The sequence below is a fragment of the Bos mutus genome, chromosome 23 (genome assembly GCF_027580195.1).
Source record: "Bos mutus isolate GX-2022 chromosome 23, NWIPB_WYAK_1.1, whole genome shotgun sequence".
Classification (NCBI taxonomy): Eukaryota; Metazoa; Chordata; class Mammalia; order Artiodactyla; family Bovidae; genus Bos; species Bos mutus.
This window is the reverse complement of record NC_091639.1, coordinates 13,015,308-13,030,869: the sequence shown is the minus strand read 5'-3', so window position 1 is coordinate 13,030,869 and position 15,562 is coordinate 13,015,308. Positions and strand designations below refer to the sequence as shown.

Here is a 15,562-nt window from a genome sequence, read left to right as displayed (position 1 = left end):
AATCACAGCCTGAAACTCTAATTTCTCTAAAAGCCAGAATACAAAGAAAAAGAGTAAATGGGCCGGGTCAGGGTCAGGCAGAGGGTGACACAGCGGGGTTAGTACACCTAGCGTGTTGTCCTGAGCCGCGAGCTGACTTGCAGTTTTATAAGGCCTGTGAGTGTCAGTCACTCAGTCAGGTCTGAGTCTACGCGACCCCATGAACTGTAGCCCACCAGGCTTCTCTGTCCATGGGATTCTCCAGATAAGAATACTGTGGCAGGTTGTCATGCCCTTCTCCAGGGGATCTTCCCGATCCAGGGATTAAACCCAGGTCTCCTGCTTTGCAGACAGACTCTCTACCATCTGAGCCACAACTTCAGTTCAGTTCAGTCGCTCAGTCATGTCTGACTCTTTGCGACCCCATGAATCGCAGCACGCCAGGCCTCCCTGTCCATCACCAACTCCCAGAGTTCACTCAAACTCATGTCCATCGAGTCAGTGATGTCATCCAGCCATCTCATCCTCTGTCGTCCCCTTCTCCTGCCCCCAATCCCTCCCAGCATCAGTCTTTTCCAATGAGTCAGCTCTTCGCATGAGCTGGCCAAAGTACTGGAGTTTCAGCTTCAGCCACAAGAGAAGCCTACAATTTTATAAGGTAGTATTTAAAAAATTTTTTTACCATTAGGAGGAATATTAGATATTGGCCTGATTCTCACCTGGGGAATCACAAATATGGATGCTACTGACAAGTGGTTTTCAACTCTGGTCACATGTTGGAATCACCTGGGAAGCTTTAAAAACATGACCAGACGAGTTCAGCAAGAACCTACGTGGGGTGGGGCTCTGTAACCTTTCTGTTAAGCACCTCCCAGGAGATTCTACCCAGAGAAGGAAATGACAACCCATTCCAGTATTCTTGCCTGGAAAATCCCATGGACAGAGGAGCCTTGTGGGTTACAGTCCATGGGGTCGCAAAGAGTCAGACATGACTTAGTGACTAAACCAGCACCACAGGTGATTCAGAAGTACAGCCAGGGCTGAGAACTACTGCTAGTCCAAAGTCTATATGACCAATACTCACTACCTAGCTAGTTAATGGCAGGAACAATATGAAGAATTATCCATCCCCCCTAGAATTATACACTATGTCTTTCCCATTTGACATGCAAATGAAATATTTTTAGTTAACTGAAAAAGCATAAAACACAGCTAATCTAGGAACTAGTGGTAGTTCATCAGTTACACTTTTTGGTAAACACTTCAGACATAATTAAATAAATCGATGGGGTTTATTAAGCCCCCTCCACCCCCAATACTTTGTTTTCCAACACTACAGAAATCTCAATGTGATTTCATTTATTACATTACAGCACCTTTCACAGACCGTCTACTAAAGCTGTTTACAAAAAATTCAAATGACATAAAAGTACTTCTGCCAGTTTCAAGACAAAAACACAGAGTGTTCTCGACCTGAAAAAAGGTTCTGTGGTACAAAAACAAAGACACCACCCACTTAGAAACCACTGAATTACACAAAGTTAAAGAGGTTGCTAAAATGCAGGACTTCTCAGAGCCTTTAAAATGCTCTTATTTAACCCGAAACATAGACTCATATATCATACTTTACAAACTTATTTGGCCAAAGAATTTCTTTCCTTGTTCAACTCTCAGAACTAATGCAGCAGTACCCAGAATTCCATCTGCCATGAATCTATATGCTGGTCAAAGAATTAAATCTGATGTGTACATCCACACACAACTAGAGGAGATACAGAATTCTGCAGAGGTCAAATAAGGTTCCAGGGAGATGGCTAGAGGCAAACTGCTGGGTGGAAAAGCCTGGTCTCCCTCACTCCCAGGCCCCTGGCAGCACGCAGTGCTCGCACAGCGCTTACCTTCTGTGCTGTACACACTGCTCCACTGGTAGTGGTAACTTGCACTTCATCTCCAGAATAGTCAATACTCTGTACCTGCTCAAGAAAAGCAATCATGGAAAACAATGAGGGATGGAACCACACGATCTGGGGTCCTCTCCAATTCTTTGATGATGGGAGTTTACATTTCCAAGGCTATGGGGAACCACTTCCTGGCATTCGAAGAACTAAACAGTTATCACTTCCTTCAGGGAACTCTCACTCAGTCATTAAAATTTATAAACATTATGTCAGAATATGGAAAAATCTTTATAACATCATGTAAGGTGAAATACAGACATATATATGTAATTGCCTCTATAGTTATAACCATGTACAATATGATTTCATAGAAATGTATATCTGAAGGGAAAATTTAAGTGTGAAAAGAACCATGCTGGATCAGGGAGGTGGTGAGCAACCCGAACGCTTGATTATTAATAACAGTGCATCTCAGTCACTATTGTTTCCAACAACAGCAGTGACCTAACCGACAAGGATAATGCAACTGATCACAGTATCAAAAGTACCTGCAGAGACTGGCTGGACATCAAAGCAGGCGCCTGTCTGCCATGTAATCTACAAATCCCAAACTTCACATGCGCCAAACACCACCAAACCTGAGCCACCCACCGCTGTGGACACTCACGGGAGACCTGAGCCGGATGTCCAGTCCCTCAGCCAGTTTTTCTAAGATGACGGAGTATCCGGGAGTGAGGAGGGTGTGGTCACCAGCGAACTGGGCGAAGAATTCATTGTGGTCCCAGGAGCGAGCAGACACCTGGGAAACACCAGGAGAGGTTGGAAAACAAGATGGTGGAAAACCTGTGGCCTGCACCTAAGGCACGAGAAGAGGAACCCAGGGTGGGGAAAGCCATCCCAGGCAGGAGGACAGAGGGTGAAACAGGAAGGGAGCGGGGCTGATGGACGAGCAGCCGGAGCCAGGTGGATACTGCTGCCAGGGGAAGGAAATTTCTCAGTAATGCACAGGAAAGCTTATTTTAGAACAAAAGGTACATATGATTTGGCCATGGGTACCACTCCCTGACAAAAAGATGTATTATACATCAACAACACTGGAAAGGGAGAATTCCATGAGAGGAGACCCACATCTGGTCAACTCCATATAGAAATATGCCACCTAGATGTCTTCGACATGGAAATTCCATAGAAGCTGAAATGCAGCATGATTTTGGAAAAGTGTTATTCCAATTGCAAAGAATCACTGAATGCAAACATCAGTTGTTGTCCCTCGCCCACCCCTACCAAAGAGGATAATTAAGTTGGGGATCAGCTACAGAACCGTGATTCAACGTGCAGCATATCCAAGTCATATGATCAGAGTTGGTGACATGAATGGAAAAGTGAAAGTTAGTTGTTCAGTCGTGTCCAACTCTTTGCAATGCCAGGCTCTATGTAATTCTCCACACAAGAACACTGGAGTGGGTAGCCATTTCCTTCTCTAGGGGATCTTCCTGACCTAGGCAATTTTAAATTTATTTTAGCAAGACAAACAGATCCTAAGTGCAAAGATGCTCTATTCTGGCTTCTTAAGAGCAGTGTTTTCAGCTCCCGGTTGCACAGGCACGCCTTGAGGGCCCCCTGAAGAGGACAGTGGACAGACACAAGCCTGTGACCCCTGCCCCTCAGCACAAAGCCTGCCTGTGTTCAGGTTTATAGCATGAGCATCTTCACAGTCATTATTTGCAGAAACAATGCTTCTTTAAAGGTTCTCCTGCTTTAAAGAATTTGTTTCAAAACCACCATGGGATTTGTATACTCTAAAGCTGTGGTTCTGGGACTTTTAAGCGGCAGACCCATTGATCCCCGTTATCCAGACCATCGCGGGCTCAACATTTCGATATGTAAACATGCACACAGAGAAACAAGCATGTTCCAAGCCCACCTGATGGAGGTTGCTGCCACAGGCATATTCCAGGTTGCTGAGATGGAACTGAAGCACCTGCTCCTCCAGCTCACTGAACTGGATTCCAGACTCTTTGATAAAAGCTTTGTAGATCTCCTCTATCTTTTCTGCAATGGGAATGGAGCAAAGCAGGAAAAAAAAAAAAAGTTTGGACATTATGGTCCAATTCCTTATCCTTTGCACTCCACCTCCTTCAACCCGCAAGGCCCCAAACTTTGGAAGATCTTTCCCAGGTAGTCCCGGGGGAAAGGGTAAATGTCTTGACAAGGTTGGTTTCTCTCAGGAAGGAAAAGCATATCTTAATGGGGCACGAAGCTATGAGGGCCCTGTGTCTTCAACCCTGTTTCACTTCTGCTTAGTGGAGAACCAATTTTTTCTTTTGCTTGAGATAAAGGAAAAGTAACCTCCGTATATATAAATACAGAGAGAGAACTCCCATTCCCTTTCCGCTACTGCACCACCTTAAAGTCAAGTTCTTATAACAGCTCACCTCGACCAAAAGATCTATCACAGACTGATGACTGGCTATCATCTCTTGCAAACATTCCAAATATTCCACCATGGACTTTCACAAAGGCAACTCTCTAGCTCAACACCTTTAATTACTGGTTCTCCATTGCCTATGTAATAAATTCCAAAACCCACAGCCAGACAGAGTGAGCACATTTTTAGCCTTTCCAAAGACAGCAAACCCCACCTGCCCACTCACTCAATCTTTTCCTGGTAAATGCCAACCCTGCAACATCTGCTACTACCATGCTTCTCCTCTGGAATGCCCTCCCCCCGCACCCCGGTCCCATCCATCCTTTATAGACCAGCATCACCTGGTCACTGCCAGCCTCAGGAATCACTCCCTTGCTTATCAACCCCCAGCACTTATCTATCCCATTCAACTAGAACTTTCAACTACATATACACATCCTTGTGTTATCATTCCGATGATTGTCTTAGATTCCTTTTGAGGGGAGGTGGAGGAGGAAAAGGCTTGTGCCTGACAAATATCTCAGCAAAAATGACTTCTTTATAATGTTCCCAGTGATGACAACCATCCAGCGGAGACACGGCAGACTCAAAGCTTCTATAAGGTATTCTGCACATGCTTGACTAGAAACAGAACTTCGTACCAGTTAACTTTTTTTTCGACAACTGAAAGTTCTCATTAACATGTTCCATTCTTTGAACCACTTTTTTTTTTTGGCAGGGGGTGGCAGCAAGAATACTGGAGTGGGTTGCCATTCCCTTCTCCAGAATATGTTCCATTCTCACGCTAGACTGCTGTATGGAGACGTCCACGGCATCTTTGTGCTACGATCTTGTTCCTAGACCTCTGGGTTTTTTCCAGTTTCAGTACCGTCTCATACCAATCCCATCCTTGTCTCCCGCCATGCAGTTTTGTTTTCCTTTAGGTTTTGTAAAGGTGTGGGAAGCACCAAGATTGCTAAAATAGTACATAAAATTAAAGTAGAAGCAGGCTGAGAGAAGCCTTAATGTGATTTCTACGTAAATAACATTTTAAAGCGTTAGTCCATCTGCTTTGTGAAATTCACTCTAGCTTCTAACTACTTATACTTTTGTCTTTTGAGCTAAGTCTAATAAGGTGAGAGCTCAGACAGCTGAGATACCACTAGGCAGGCTCTAATGTAACCTCATGTAGAGACGGGGGCATTATTACTAAAGCTTTTCAAAAAAATATATCACTATGATAAAACAACTACTTATAGAGTAAATATTGTTGGCCCTTCCGTAATAACTCGTTTTAAGTAAAGCCAAAATAACATTGTTAATTTCTGTAGATGATGACCCTGAAAGAATCGTAAAGAGAACGCCGCCCAGCAACTATCACACAAACACTAACCAAATTCTGAGAACATCCTGCGAGTCTGCCTAGTCGCTGTCTTCCAGAAAATTCAACAACTTGCCACTTGGTCTGGACACTACCACATTTGGCTAAATGATCCCAGTCAACCCCAGGACGTTTCTAAAAATGTTCTGTTATGGTTTGTCTGTCAACACTTTTACTAAGGGCAGTTAGAAAGTGGGTGGGTCTCAGAGGTGAAGTATTGAGGTCATGGCGGGTGGGGTGGGACAAGAGGATTAAAAGAAGAGACAGACAATCCCTGCTGAGAAATTTACCCGGAACAGAGATGGAGCGTATGCCAGAACCCTCACACAGAAACACAAAGCTGAAGCCAATTAACACCCTGACAGTTGAGTTAAAATGCTCACAATGTAAGAGTCCAGTATGCTCCCGAGAATTACAAATGAATACATTCAGGTCATGAAATCATAGGTTAAATAAATATCAATTTAAGCAGCAATATAGTAAGATCTCAGCTGGCCCCCTCAGGGAAATGAGCTGTTACTGTTAGGTTTTCTAGGGGGTTGTGGTGAATATGGTCCATTTGGTACCAAAGCCTGAAAGTTTTGGATTAAAATTCTTAAATTATAATACAGAGTCTTGCATTCTTAAACAAAATATATATATAAAAAAAATCTTAACCTGTCTGAAAAAGGAAAAGAAATCCTGGCACATTGAAACTCTTATCTAGAAAAGTCGTTATATGGTGGCTAGTTATTCACATAGAGCTTATCACATGCTTTCTTAAAAGCAAGCTCTTCTGGGAAATTGAAAATTAAACATTTATGTGATTTTTTTTTAAACATTGGCTATTGTGTGAAGTAAGCTGTATGTGTGCACGCATTCACACACACACATCTAAAGGTCCCTGAAGCAGTTTAGCTCCCCTTTGTGGAATGGCCAGTCCAAAAGGGATGCTCCAAAGGACTATTCTCATTGGGTCCACCCAGGCTTGTGGATGAATGATGCTACCGCTGATCAAGCTTAGGTTAGAATGAGACTCAGATGGAACAATCAGAACACCATTCTCCCCATACCTCCTAAAGGGACATCTTGGAGCTGAGTCTTATCCTTCCTCCACTCAGAGACCACATCCAAGAGAGCATTAAAATGAAAATCCATGCGCTTGTCAATAGTGGGGTCAGTTATTCTTCCACCTTCCTGAATTAAGTCACATCTTTCTCCAAACTTATGCATGCTGATGCCAAGCTTCAAAATAATAAGAATAAGAAGGTGAAAAGTTTTCCCTGGAAAAAATAGGTACAGGTTCTAAGCTGCAATCAGACAGAGCTCTCGGGGAGCAAAGGGTCAGTCAGGATCTCTCAAAAATACAGGTTGATCAGGTCATGACCACAAAGGAAGGCAGTGAAAAACCAGCATGGCACTGGAGAATGGGGGGGGCGCCAACAACTGCTTCCGGGCCATGCCCTCCACCAAGATTTATCCATGCTTCAGACGCTAGTGCTGCGCACCGCCCCTCCCTGCTCTGACACCCTCTCTCCTCTGTGGGATCTCACGGGAAAGAGCACACAAACGCACAGACACTCATAGAAGTTGAGGCTGAACTGACCGTCAGTCAATAGTTCACAAAAAGCCTTGGTCTTCAAAGAAATCAGGTAGGGTTGCCCAACAAGAGACAGGAAGCCCAGTTAATTCTCAGATAAACAATGAATACTTTTTTTTTTTTTAAGTATAAATAGGTCCCAAATAGTGCATGCAAAACATTCCATGTGATACTGGGACATACTTATATCAAAAAAATTATTGGTGTTTATCTGAAAGTCAAATTTAAATTGGCATTCTGTATTTTTGTTTGCTTAATCTGGCAACCCTACAGCAATAAGCTAATTAAGTGGCCTGCAAATTAACACACAAATATAATTACAGACTGGGGGGGCGGGGAGGGAAGGGGGATTAAGTTTTCCAGTTCCACCTTCAGAGAAAGGAAGATTGTACTTGTTCTTATTTACTTTTCAGAGGGAATGAGGGGCAACAAATCATTCTGCGTTTATTACATGTTATCTAGAGGCATATTAATACTGCACACAAGCAAACTGAGACCATCTTTTGTTCATCTACAGTACAAATCTTAAAGAAACTCACTTGTTCACACATGAGTGCTACTGGGTTGTTAACACAGCCGTTGACAATCTGGGCTCCTCGTCCCACCGTGACGCCTGTGAAAGACTTATCATCCCATACTCGGCCTCCGATTCTGTCTTTGGCCTCCAGGACAGTCACCTAAAAAGACAGATGATCGGAGAAGCTGAAGAAGATGGAACAGTCATCCCAAATGCAGTACAAAGGTAAAGTGACACAGTAAGTCGAGTTTTGCATCTAGGTAATATATTACCATATTATTAGAACAACGACTTTAGAAAGAGGGCAGTGTGTCAAGGATCCAGCAATTCCATTCCTGGGCGTCTCTCTGGACAAAATTATAATTCAAAAAGATACACGCATCCCCATGTCCACAGCAGCACCATTCACAATAGCCAAGATGTGGAAACAGCCCAAGTGGCCATCGACAGATGAATGGAAAAAGAAGATGCGGTGTGTGTATATGTACACACACACACACACACACACACACACTGGAATACTATTCAGCCGCAAAAAAAGAACAAAATAATGCCATTCGCACCAGCATGGATGGACCTAGAGATGATCATACTAAGTGAAGTAAGTCAGAAAGAGAAAGACAAATACCATATGACATCACTTATATGTGGAATCTATGACACAAATGAATGTATTTGCAAAACAGACGAAAAAAAATCACATGTGATTCTAAGCACGACCCCGTGGGCTTGGCCAGCACAGACTGGTCCCACAGCCAGACTACTTTATCTCTTCCAAACTTCTGATGCTGGAGGCAGGGGAGCTGCTCTCAGGTGGATAGCCCTGTGCCTCAGACAGTGACCCTGCCCTTGGTTGTAGAAGCTGAAAATGGGAAGCCTCTTCAGTCCTTTCGCTTCTGGAGCCCTAGGAGCACTCCTTCTGATGGCTCCAGGAGGCTCCCCGAGCTAAGCATCTCTGAGGTTACTCAGAGGAATCTATTTCCTAACCAGGAGGGGTGTTTCCCCAGAGAAAGGGGAGAACAATAGAGGTCTCTTGAATATTCTTCTTCCTCGGACCTAAACTCATTTCCTCCAACTAGAAAGGCTACAACTCGTGACTCTCCACCTTCTTTCTGACTTCAGATGAACCCAGAACCATCCATCTAGTTTCTTTTTTCATTTATAAGAGGAAGGCTGAATGCTAAAATCCTCCCCTGACTTTGGCTAGAAATAACTTTTTTTTTAATCGAGATATAGTTGACTTACAATGCTTCTGGTGTACCATAAAGTGATTCAGTTATATATATAAATATATATGTATACATACAGTTTTTTTCAGGAATAACTTTCCCTGTAACATAATGTGAATTTCCCAAGCAAAAAACAAGAAACCTTGGTCCTAATATCTATTGCTGAAATATACATATGGCCAATTAAAATACCTCACTGCTTAATACCTCTTAGACAATATTTTGAAATGCAAACACACTTCCTATAAACTCAACTCAGATTCTCCCGTTTTTGTCAGTAGTATATATAGAATCCAAGATGTAGATCTTGCATTCCACCAAAAGGAAAACCTCTGAGGCATAACCACTGAAAACTTTCTCATTTCTGAAACTCCGCCAGCACAGAAGATGCTGTGAAAAATGTTGATTCTTTTAGCCACACAGAGCACAGCGAAAGACTAATTCAATTCTACCAAATTGATTTTCACGTTTGGTTTAATGGAAAACCAAAGTCCTTGCAAAACAAGTTTTTAAAAAATGGAGAAATGAGTCAGACCTAGGAAGTCCCAGAAATCTGGGAGACTTGAATGAATCTAATGGAAATTAGACACTGAATTGCACAATTTTTTTGTAATCGACTCTATTTCGGCTAATTTTTAACAAGTAGAATAAGGCAACACACTAGATAAAAAGAAATAATATAGCTAGCTAGTGGGAAGCTGCTATTTAACACAAGGAGCCCAGTTAGGTTTGTTGTGATGACCTAGGGATGGGGGGGAACAGAGGTCAAGAGGGAGGGAATATATATGTATAATTATGGCTGATACTCATCATTGTATGGCAGAAACCAACACACACACAAAATAAAGGATTTCTAAAATTAATAAAATGCATTTTGATATGAAAATTAAAAAAAGAGTATCTTTCCTTGGGGTAGAAGGCTACTCCAAATATGGTAGTTTAGTTGCTAAGTCATGTCTGATTCTTGCGACCCCGTGGACCATATAATATATGCAGCATTCTTTGCTAAAATCAGGAACTAGTTTCCAAGTCTTAGAAAATTTGGACCAAAGGAGCAGTTAACCATCTGTTTTCGCCTCCATGTCCCCCAAGTCTTACCTTAATTCCAAAGTTATGCAGTTGCCTAGCAGCTGCTAATCCGGCTGGACCAGCCCCAATAATGATGACTGATTTCTTTACGAAAAGAAAAAAAGAAACAAACATCCAATTAGAGCAATGAAAAAAATGTACTAGAAGGAGCCAGCTGCCAAGCAACGTTAGTTCATCTGCATTTCTTTGCTGTCCCGTTTGAAGAAGTTATTTCCCTAAAGAACACATCAGTACTTGTCCTAAGCCATCCACCCCTTCCTCTTTTCTACCGTCGAGGGGAACAGCGGTTTATATTCTTTTCCCTGAAGAAACGCATAATCTACAAAAGTCTCGCTAAAGCTTTTACAGCGATAATGTGAGTTTTACTTGTATTGTTAACGATCACGTATCATGACCGTCGGTAGCAGCACTGCTAGAGTTAGGTCACCTACATTGTGGTAATCTTTAGGCAGAAGATGCTGGTCAGGGCCAACGCTGAGAACTCCTGTGTTGATGAGACCTTTCCTTGTCATAAAATAAAGTATCCTCTCCACCTCCTGAACGCATCGAATGCGCACGAGACCCCGGACGATGATGTGAGGAATACATTTCTGAGGAGTAAGAGCTTCCTGTGTTTGGAAATAAAACCAGATTGTTAAACTAACTAACCGAAAACAAGTCTTGGTTCCTCAAAAAGGGAAAACACAGGATGACCACATGACACAACAATTCTATTCCTATGTATGAAAGAGCTCCATGCATGAATTCTATTCCTATGTATGAAAGAGCTCAATGCACGGCAGCAGTATTCGAAGTGCCAAAAGGCGGGAATGATCCAAGCGCCCATCAGTGGGTGACGGTATAAAGCGAAAGGTGGTCTACCCATACACGGAATAGGATTTGGTCATAAAAAGAAACAGAGTACTGACGTACGCTACAACAGGGAAGAACCTTGAAAATGCCATGCTAAGTAAAGAAGCTGGTTACAAAAGCCACGTGTTATAGGATTCCATTTATGTGAAGCACCCAGAATAGGCAGATTTTATAGAGACAGGAAGTAGGCAGTGCTGTGCTTAGTCACTCAGTCATGTCCAACTCTGTGCGACCCCATGGACTGTAGCCTGCCAGGCTCCTGTGTCCATGGGATTCTCCAGGCAAGAGTACTAGAGTAGGTTTCCATGCCCTCCTCCAGGGGATCTTCCCAACCCAGGGATCGAACCCAGGTCTCCCACATTGCACGCGCACTCAACCATCTGAGCTATCAGGGAAGCCCAAGAACACTGGAGTGGGTAGCTTATCCCTTCTCCAGGGGAACTTCCTGACTTAGAAATTGAACCAGGGTCTCCTGCATCACAGGCAGATTCTTTACCAGCTGAGCTACCAGGGAGGCCCAGAAAGTAGGCTAGGGTTGCCAGAAGCTGGGGGAAGAAAGGAGTGGGGAGTCACTGTTTAATGGGTGTGGGGTTTCCTCTTAGAGTAATGAAAAAGTTCTGGAACTGCACAGAACTGATGGTTATACAACACTGTGTATGTACTTAATGCCACTGAATTGTACATTTTACAATGATTAAAATGGTAAAAATGATAAATGTCAACGTGCACGTTTTGTATGGTGTGTTAGTGCTCAGTTGTGTCCGACTCTTTGTGACCCCATGAACTGTAGCCCACCAGGCTCCTCTGTCCATGGAATTCTCCAGGCAAGAATACTGGAGTGGATTGCCACTCTCTTCTCCAGGGGATCTTCCCAACCCAGGGATCGAACCCTGGTCTCCTAAACTGCAGGCAGATTCTTTACCATCTGAGCTACCAAAAAAAAAAAAAAACCTCCCAGGGTAACCATTTATCACTAAGTCATAGTAAGACCAAAGGGAGGTCTGCCTGGTGAAGGAAGAAAGAAAGGAACAAGAGGCACATGGCAATCTCTGTTTTATCACCTAGGTTTCCCCTTGCAGAGAATGACCGATATGGGGAGTGTGGGTGCAGAGCACACCACAGATATATTCCTGACTCAAAAAACCACACAACAAAGGCCATTACAGAAACCCAGGCTGCTGCTGGCCCTGGGATCTGAAAAAGCTGTGTTCTCATCACTGATAGGAGAAGGCAATGGCACCCCACTCCAGTACTCTTGCCTGGAAAATCCCATGGGCAGAGGAGCCTGGTGGGCTGCAATCCGTGGGGTTGCAAAGAGTCAGACCCGACTGAGTGACTTCACTTTCACTTTTCACTTTCATACATTGGAGAAGGAAATGGCAACCCACTCCAGTGTTCTTGCCTGGAGAATCCCAGGGACAGGGGAGCCTGGTGGGCTGCTGTCTATGCGGTCACACAGAGTCGGACACGACTGAAGTGACTTAGCAGCATCACTGATAAGATGTAGGAGGAACGGACTTAGGAACTTCTCAGGAAAAAAAAAAAAAAAAAAGACCCTGACTTTGTTTACTCCAGAAGCTTTGGTAAGGGTTGGTTCATCTCAAAGATTCAAGAATAAGGTGGCCTCCTCGCAGGGTCGTGAAGTCAGAACAGGTTTGGGCCATGGGGCGCAGCAGGGAGGTGCCCACTCTGGCCTTTCTTCTACTTGTCCCCAACCCCCAGCTCCAAGAGAACCTGATCAAACACAGGAAGATGACTACAGGCTCAAAATACGAAAGAAATAACATGTACAACATTGGCTTGGATTGCTGCAGAAGATTAAAAAATGTGTTTGTATTCATGACTTAAAAAATAAATATTTAGTCTGACTCTGTTTTTCTGACTCCTTAAAAGCAACCATATTTGAGTTTTCCCACTAGAGTATTAAATAGATACATCTTATGATCTTATTACAAATTAAAATAGATCCACACTGGTAAGTGGAGGACTTTTTAAATCAGAGTCTTTCACAGTGTAAGTCCAATTTCAAAGTCAACTAAAAAGAAATGTCAAGAAAAATGAACCCAAGGCTGTTTCTGAAAAGTGCATCTTCCTTCACAGCTTATTTACAGGAAAATTCTGACCACAGTTTTGTTTAGTTCAGCAAATGTTTGCTACTTAGTTTAATACCTACTTTAAGGCTGCTGGAGAGGAAATGCGCAGCCCACTCACCTGGGTGTAATTCATATCAACTGCATTTACAGCTGTAACTTAATCAAATCATCTAGGGCTGGGGTCTAATTCAATGAAATACCAGGGCAGACCCAGAGTATCTTTCTTTAACCAAGACTGGCAGTCTGGCAAAATGTTCTACATTCAGCAGTCACTCAAATAATTGCAGAAGAAATTAATAAATTGGAAAAATATGAGGGTCAGGGAAGACTTTGCTTAAAAAAAATTGTAGTCCCCCCACCTGGTCCATCCCCCAATTTACCTTCATCCCTTTCAAGGTAAGTGCTGTTTGAAGCCCCTAACATTCATTCAGTCCCAGAAAAGCACCAATCACTGGTTTCAGATGCTTGAGGATAACAAACTGAGGAAGAATTCCTGTCCTCCGGGGGATTTATGATTCAATCTTTAATGTTTTATTCTTTTTCTCCGGCATTGTCATCGGAACTCCTTGACCCAACTTTGCACTGTACACTCACTCACTAGAGTCGAGAATTCTGGTGACACGTGGTCTAACGTGGTGGTTTTCAGGTGGTGAGACTTTGCCCCGTTTGGCAATATCTGGAGACATTTTTGGCTATCACACCGGGTTGGGGGGGATGGTGGTTGCTATGGCATCTAGTGGGTACAGGCCAGGGATGCTGCCTAAACTCCCTACAATGCACAGGACAGCCCCCACCCAAACGTGTGGTGGAGACACACAGATCTAAAGATCAAGCCACCCCTCTAAGAGAAGTCTGTGTCCACGTGCTGCTGGCCAACCTGCCCCCCACTCACCTTGCAGTTAGTGAACCACAGGGCGAGGACGAGATTCCTCAGAGCCAGGTACATGGTGGGGTCCCTCGAATACTCCGGGAACTCGTACAGCTCATCCAGCTCCATCACGTCTGGCCTCACACACAAGGCTTTGCCGCACTCGTTGGGTTGGTAGAAAGGCTGGAAGTACCGGTTCATGCCTGGAACTGAGGGAGAAGCAAAGGAGTAAATCTCACAGGCTGTAAATTCCAAATCTGGGTAAGCGTTAGTCACTCAGTGGTGTACGACTCTTAGCGACCCCATGGACTATCGCCCGCCAGGTTCCTCGGTCCATCGGATTCTCCAGGCATGAATACTGAAGTGGGTTGCCATTTCGTTCTCCAAGGGATCTTCCCGACCCAGGGATCGAACCTGGGTCTCCTCATTGCAGGCAGATTCTTTACTGTCTGGGCCACCAGGGAAACCCAGGGTAAGCTGAAGAGCAGAAACAAAACCAAACCAGAAAGAAGGGCCTAGACAAGCTTCCTGGTCTGTCCTACGTAAATGCCTCCACTTCCTCTGTCCAATTAGACCTGCTAGGTGGAAATTAAAAAATATTTCCCCATTCTTTCTTCACAAATTCAATTTCTGTGGCACAGAAATTTTTTTTAAATTTTTGTTAAAGAAAAACATGTGCTATAAAATCTGCCATCTTAATCATGTTTGAGTGTTACATATTCACATTGTTTCTCAACAGATTTCCAGAATGTCTTCATCTTGCAATCTGTGATATTAGAGAAGACTCTTGAGAGTTCCCTTGGACTGCAAGGAGATCCAACCAATCAATCCTAAAGGAAATCAACCCTGAATATTCATTGGAAGGACTGATGCTGAAACTGAAGCGCCAATACATTGGCCACCTGATACGAAGAGCCGACTCACTGGAAAAGACCCTGATGCTGGGAAAGATTGAAGGCAGGAGGAGAAGGGGGCAACAGAGGATAAGATGGTCGGATGGCATTATTGACTCAATGGACATGAGATTTAGCAAGGTCTAGGAGATAGTGAACGAAAGGGAAGCCTGGTATGCTACAGGCCACAGGGTTGCAAAGAGTTGGACATGACTTAGCAACTGAACAACAACTTCATTTTGCAAACCTGAAATTCAAAACCCAACTGAATGCCAAATCCCCATGGAAATATATCTTAAAAGAAACTATTATTGGAGTTTTTTTAATTAGAAGACTGCTGCTGCTGCTGCTGCTGCTAAGTCGCTTCAATCACACCGACTCTGTGACCATAGACAGCAGCCCACCAGCCTCCCCCGTCCTGGGATTCTCCAGGCAAGAACACTGGAGTGGGTTGCCATTTCCTTCTCCAGTGCAGGAAAGTGAAAAGTGAAAAGTGAAAGGGAAGTCGCTCAGTCGTGTCCGACTCTTTGCGACCCAATGGACTGCGGCCCACCAGGCTCCTCTGTCCATGGGATTTTTCAGGCAAGAGTGCTGGAATGGGGTGCCATTGCCTTCTCCGAATTAGAAGACTAACCCCTGATAATCCTTGAGTGGTGTTAAACTCAGTCTAACCTACGTTCTGTTTCTAGGAAAGAAAGAAAAAAAGCCCAAAAAATGCACTGAAAAGGCTGTTTTTCTTACCTGCTTTTCAAGAACATTGTCCCATGTCATTAAATA

The 15,562-nt window shown here is 43.6% G+C and overlaps 1 protein-coding gene across 3 annotated transcripts in view; it reads right to left on the bottom strand.

The window, feature by feature from the left end:
- The window catches only part of KDM1B (lysine demethylase 1B), a 42,135-nt gene that overhangs the window by 7,946 nt on the left and 18,627 nt on the right, over positions 1-15,562 (bottom strand). For all 3 annotated transcript variants that reach the window (XM_070360728.1, XM_070360726.1, XM_070360727.1), the window contains 8 exons: positions 13,917-14,101; positions 10,511-10,687; positions 10,089-10,163; positions 7,784-7,921; positions 6,718-6,889; positions 3,802-3,929; positions 2,545-2,676; positions 1,878-1,952 (listed from right to left, as the gene is read on the bottom strand). In XM_070360728.1, the coding sequence (XP_070216829.1) occupies positions 1,878-1,952; positions 2,545-2,676; positions 3,802-3,929; positions 6,718-6,889; positions 7,784-7,921; positions 10,089-10,163; positions 10,511-10,687; positions 13,917-14,101 (1,082 nt within the window). The remainder of the gene's footprint in view (positions 1-1,877; positions 1,953-2,544; positions 2,677-3,801; positions 3,930-6,717; positions 6,890-7,783; positions 7,922-10,088; positions 10,164-10,510; positions 10,688-13,916; positions 14,102-15,562) is intronic.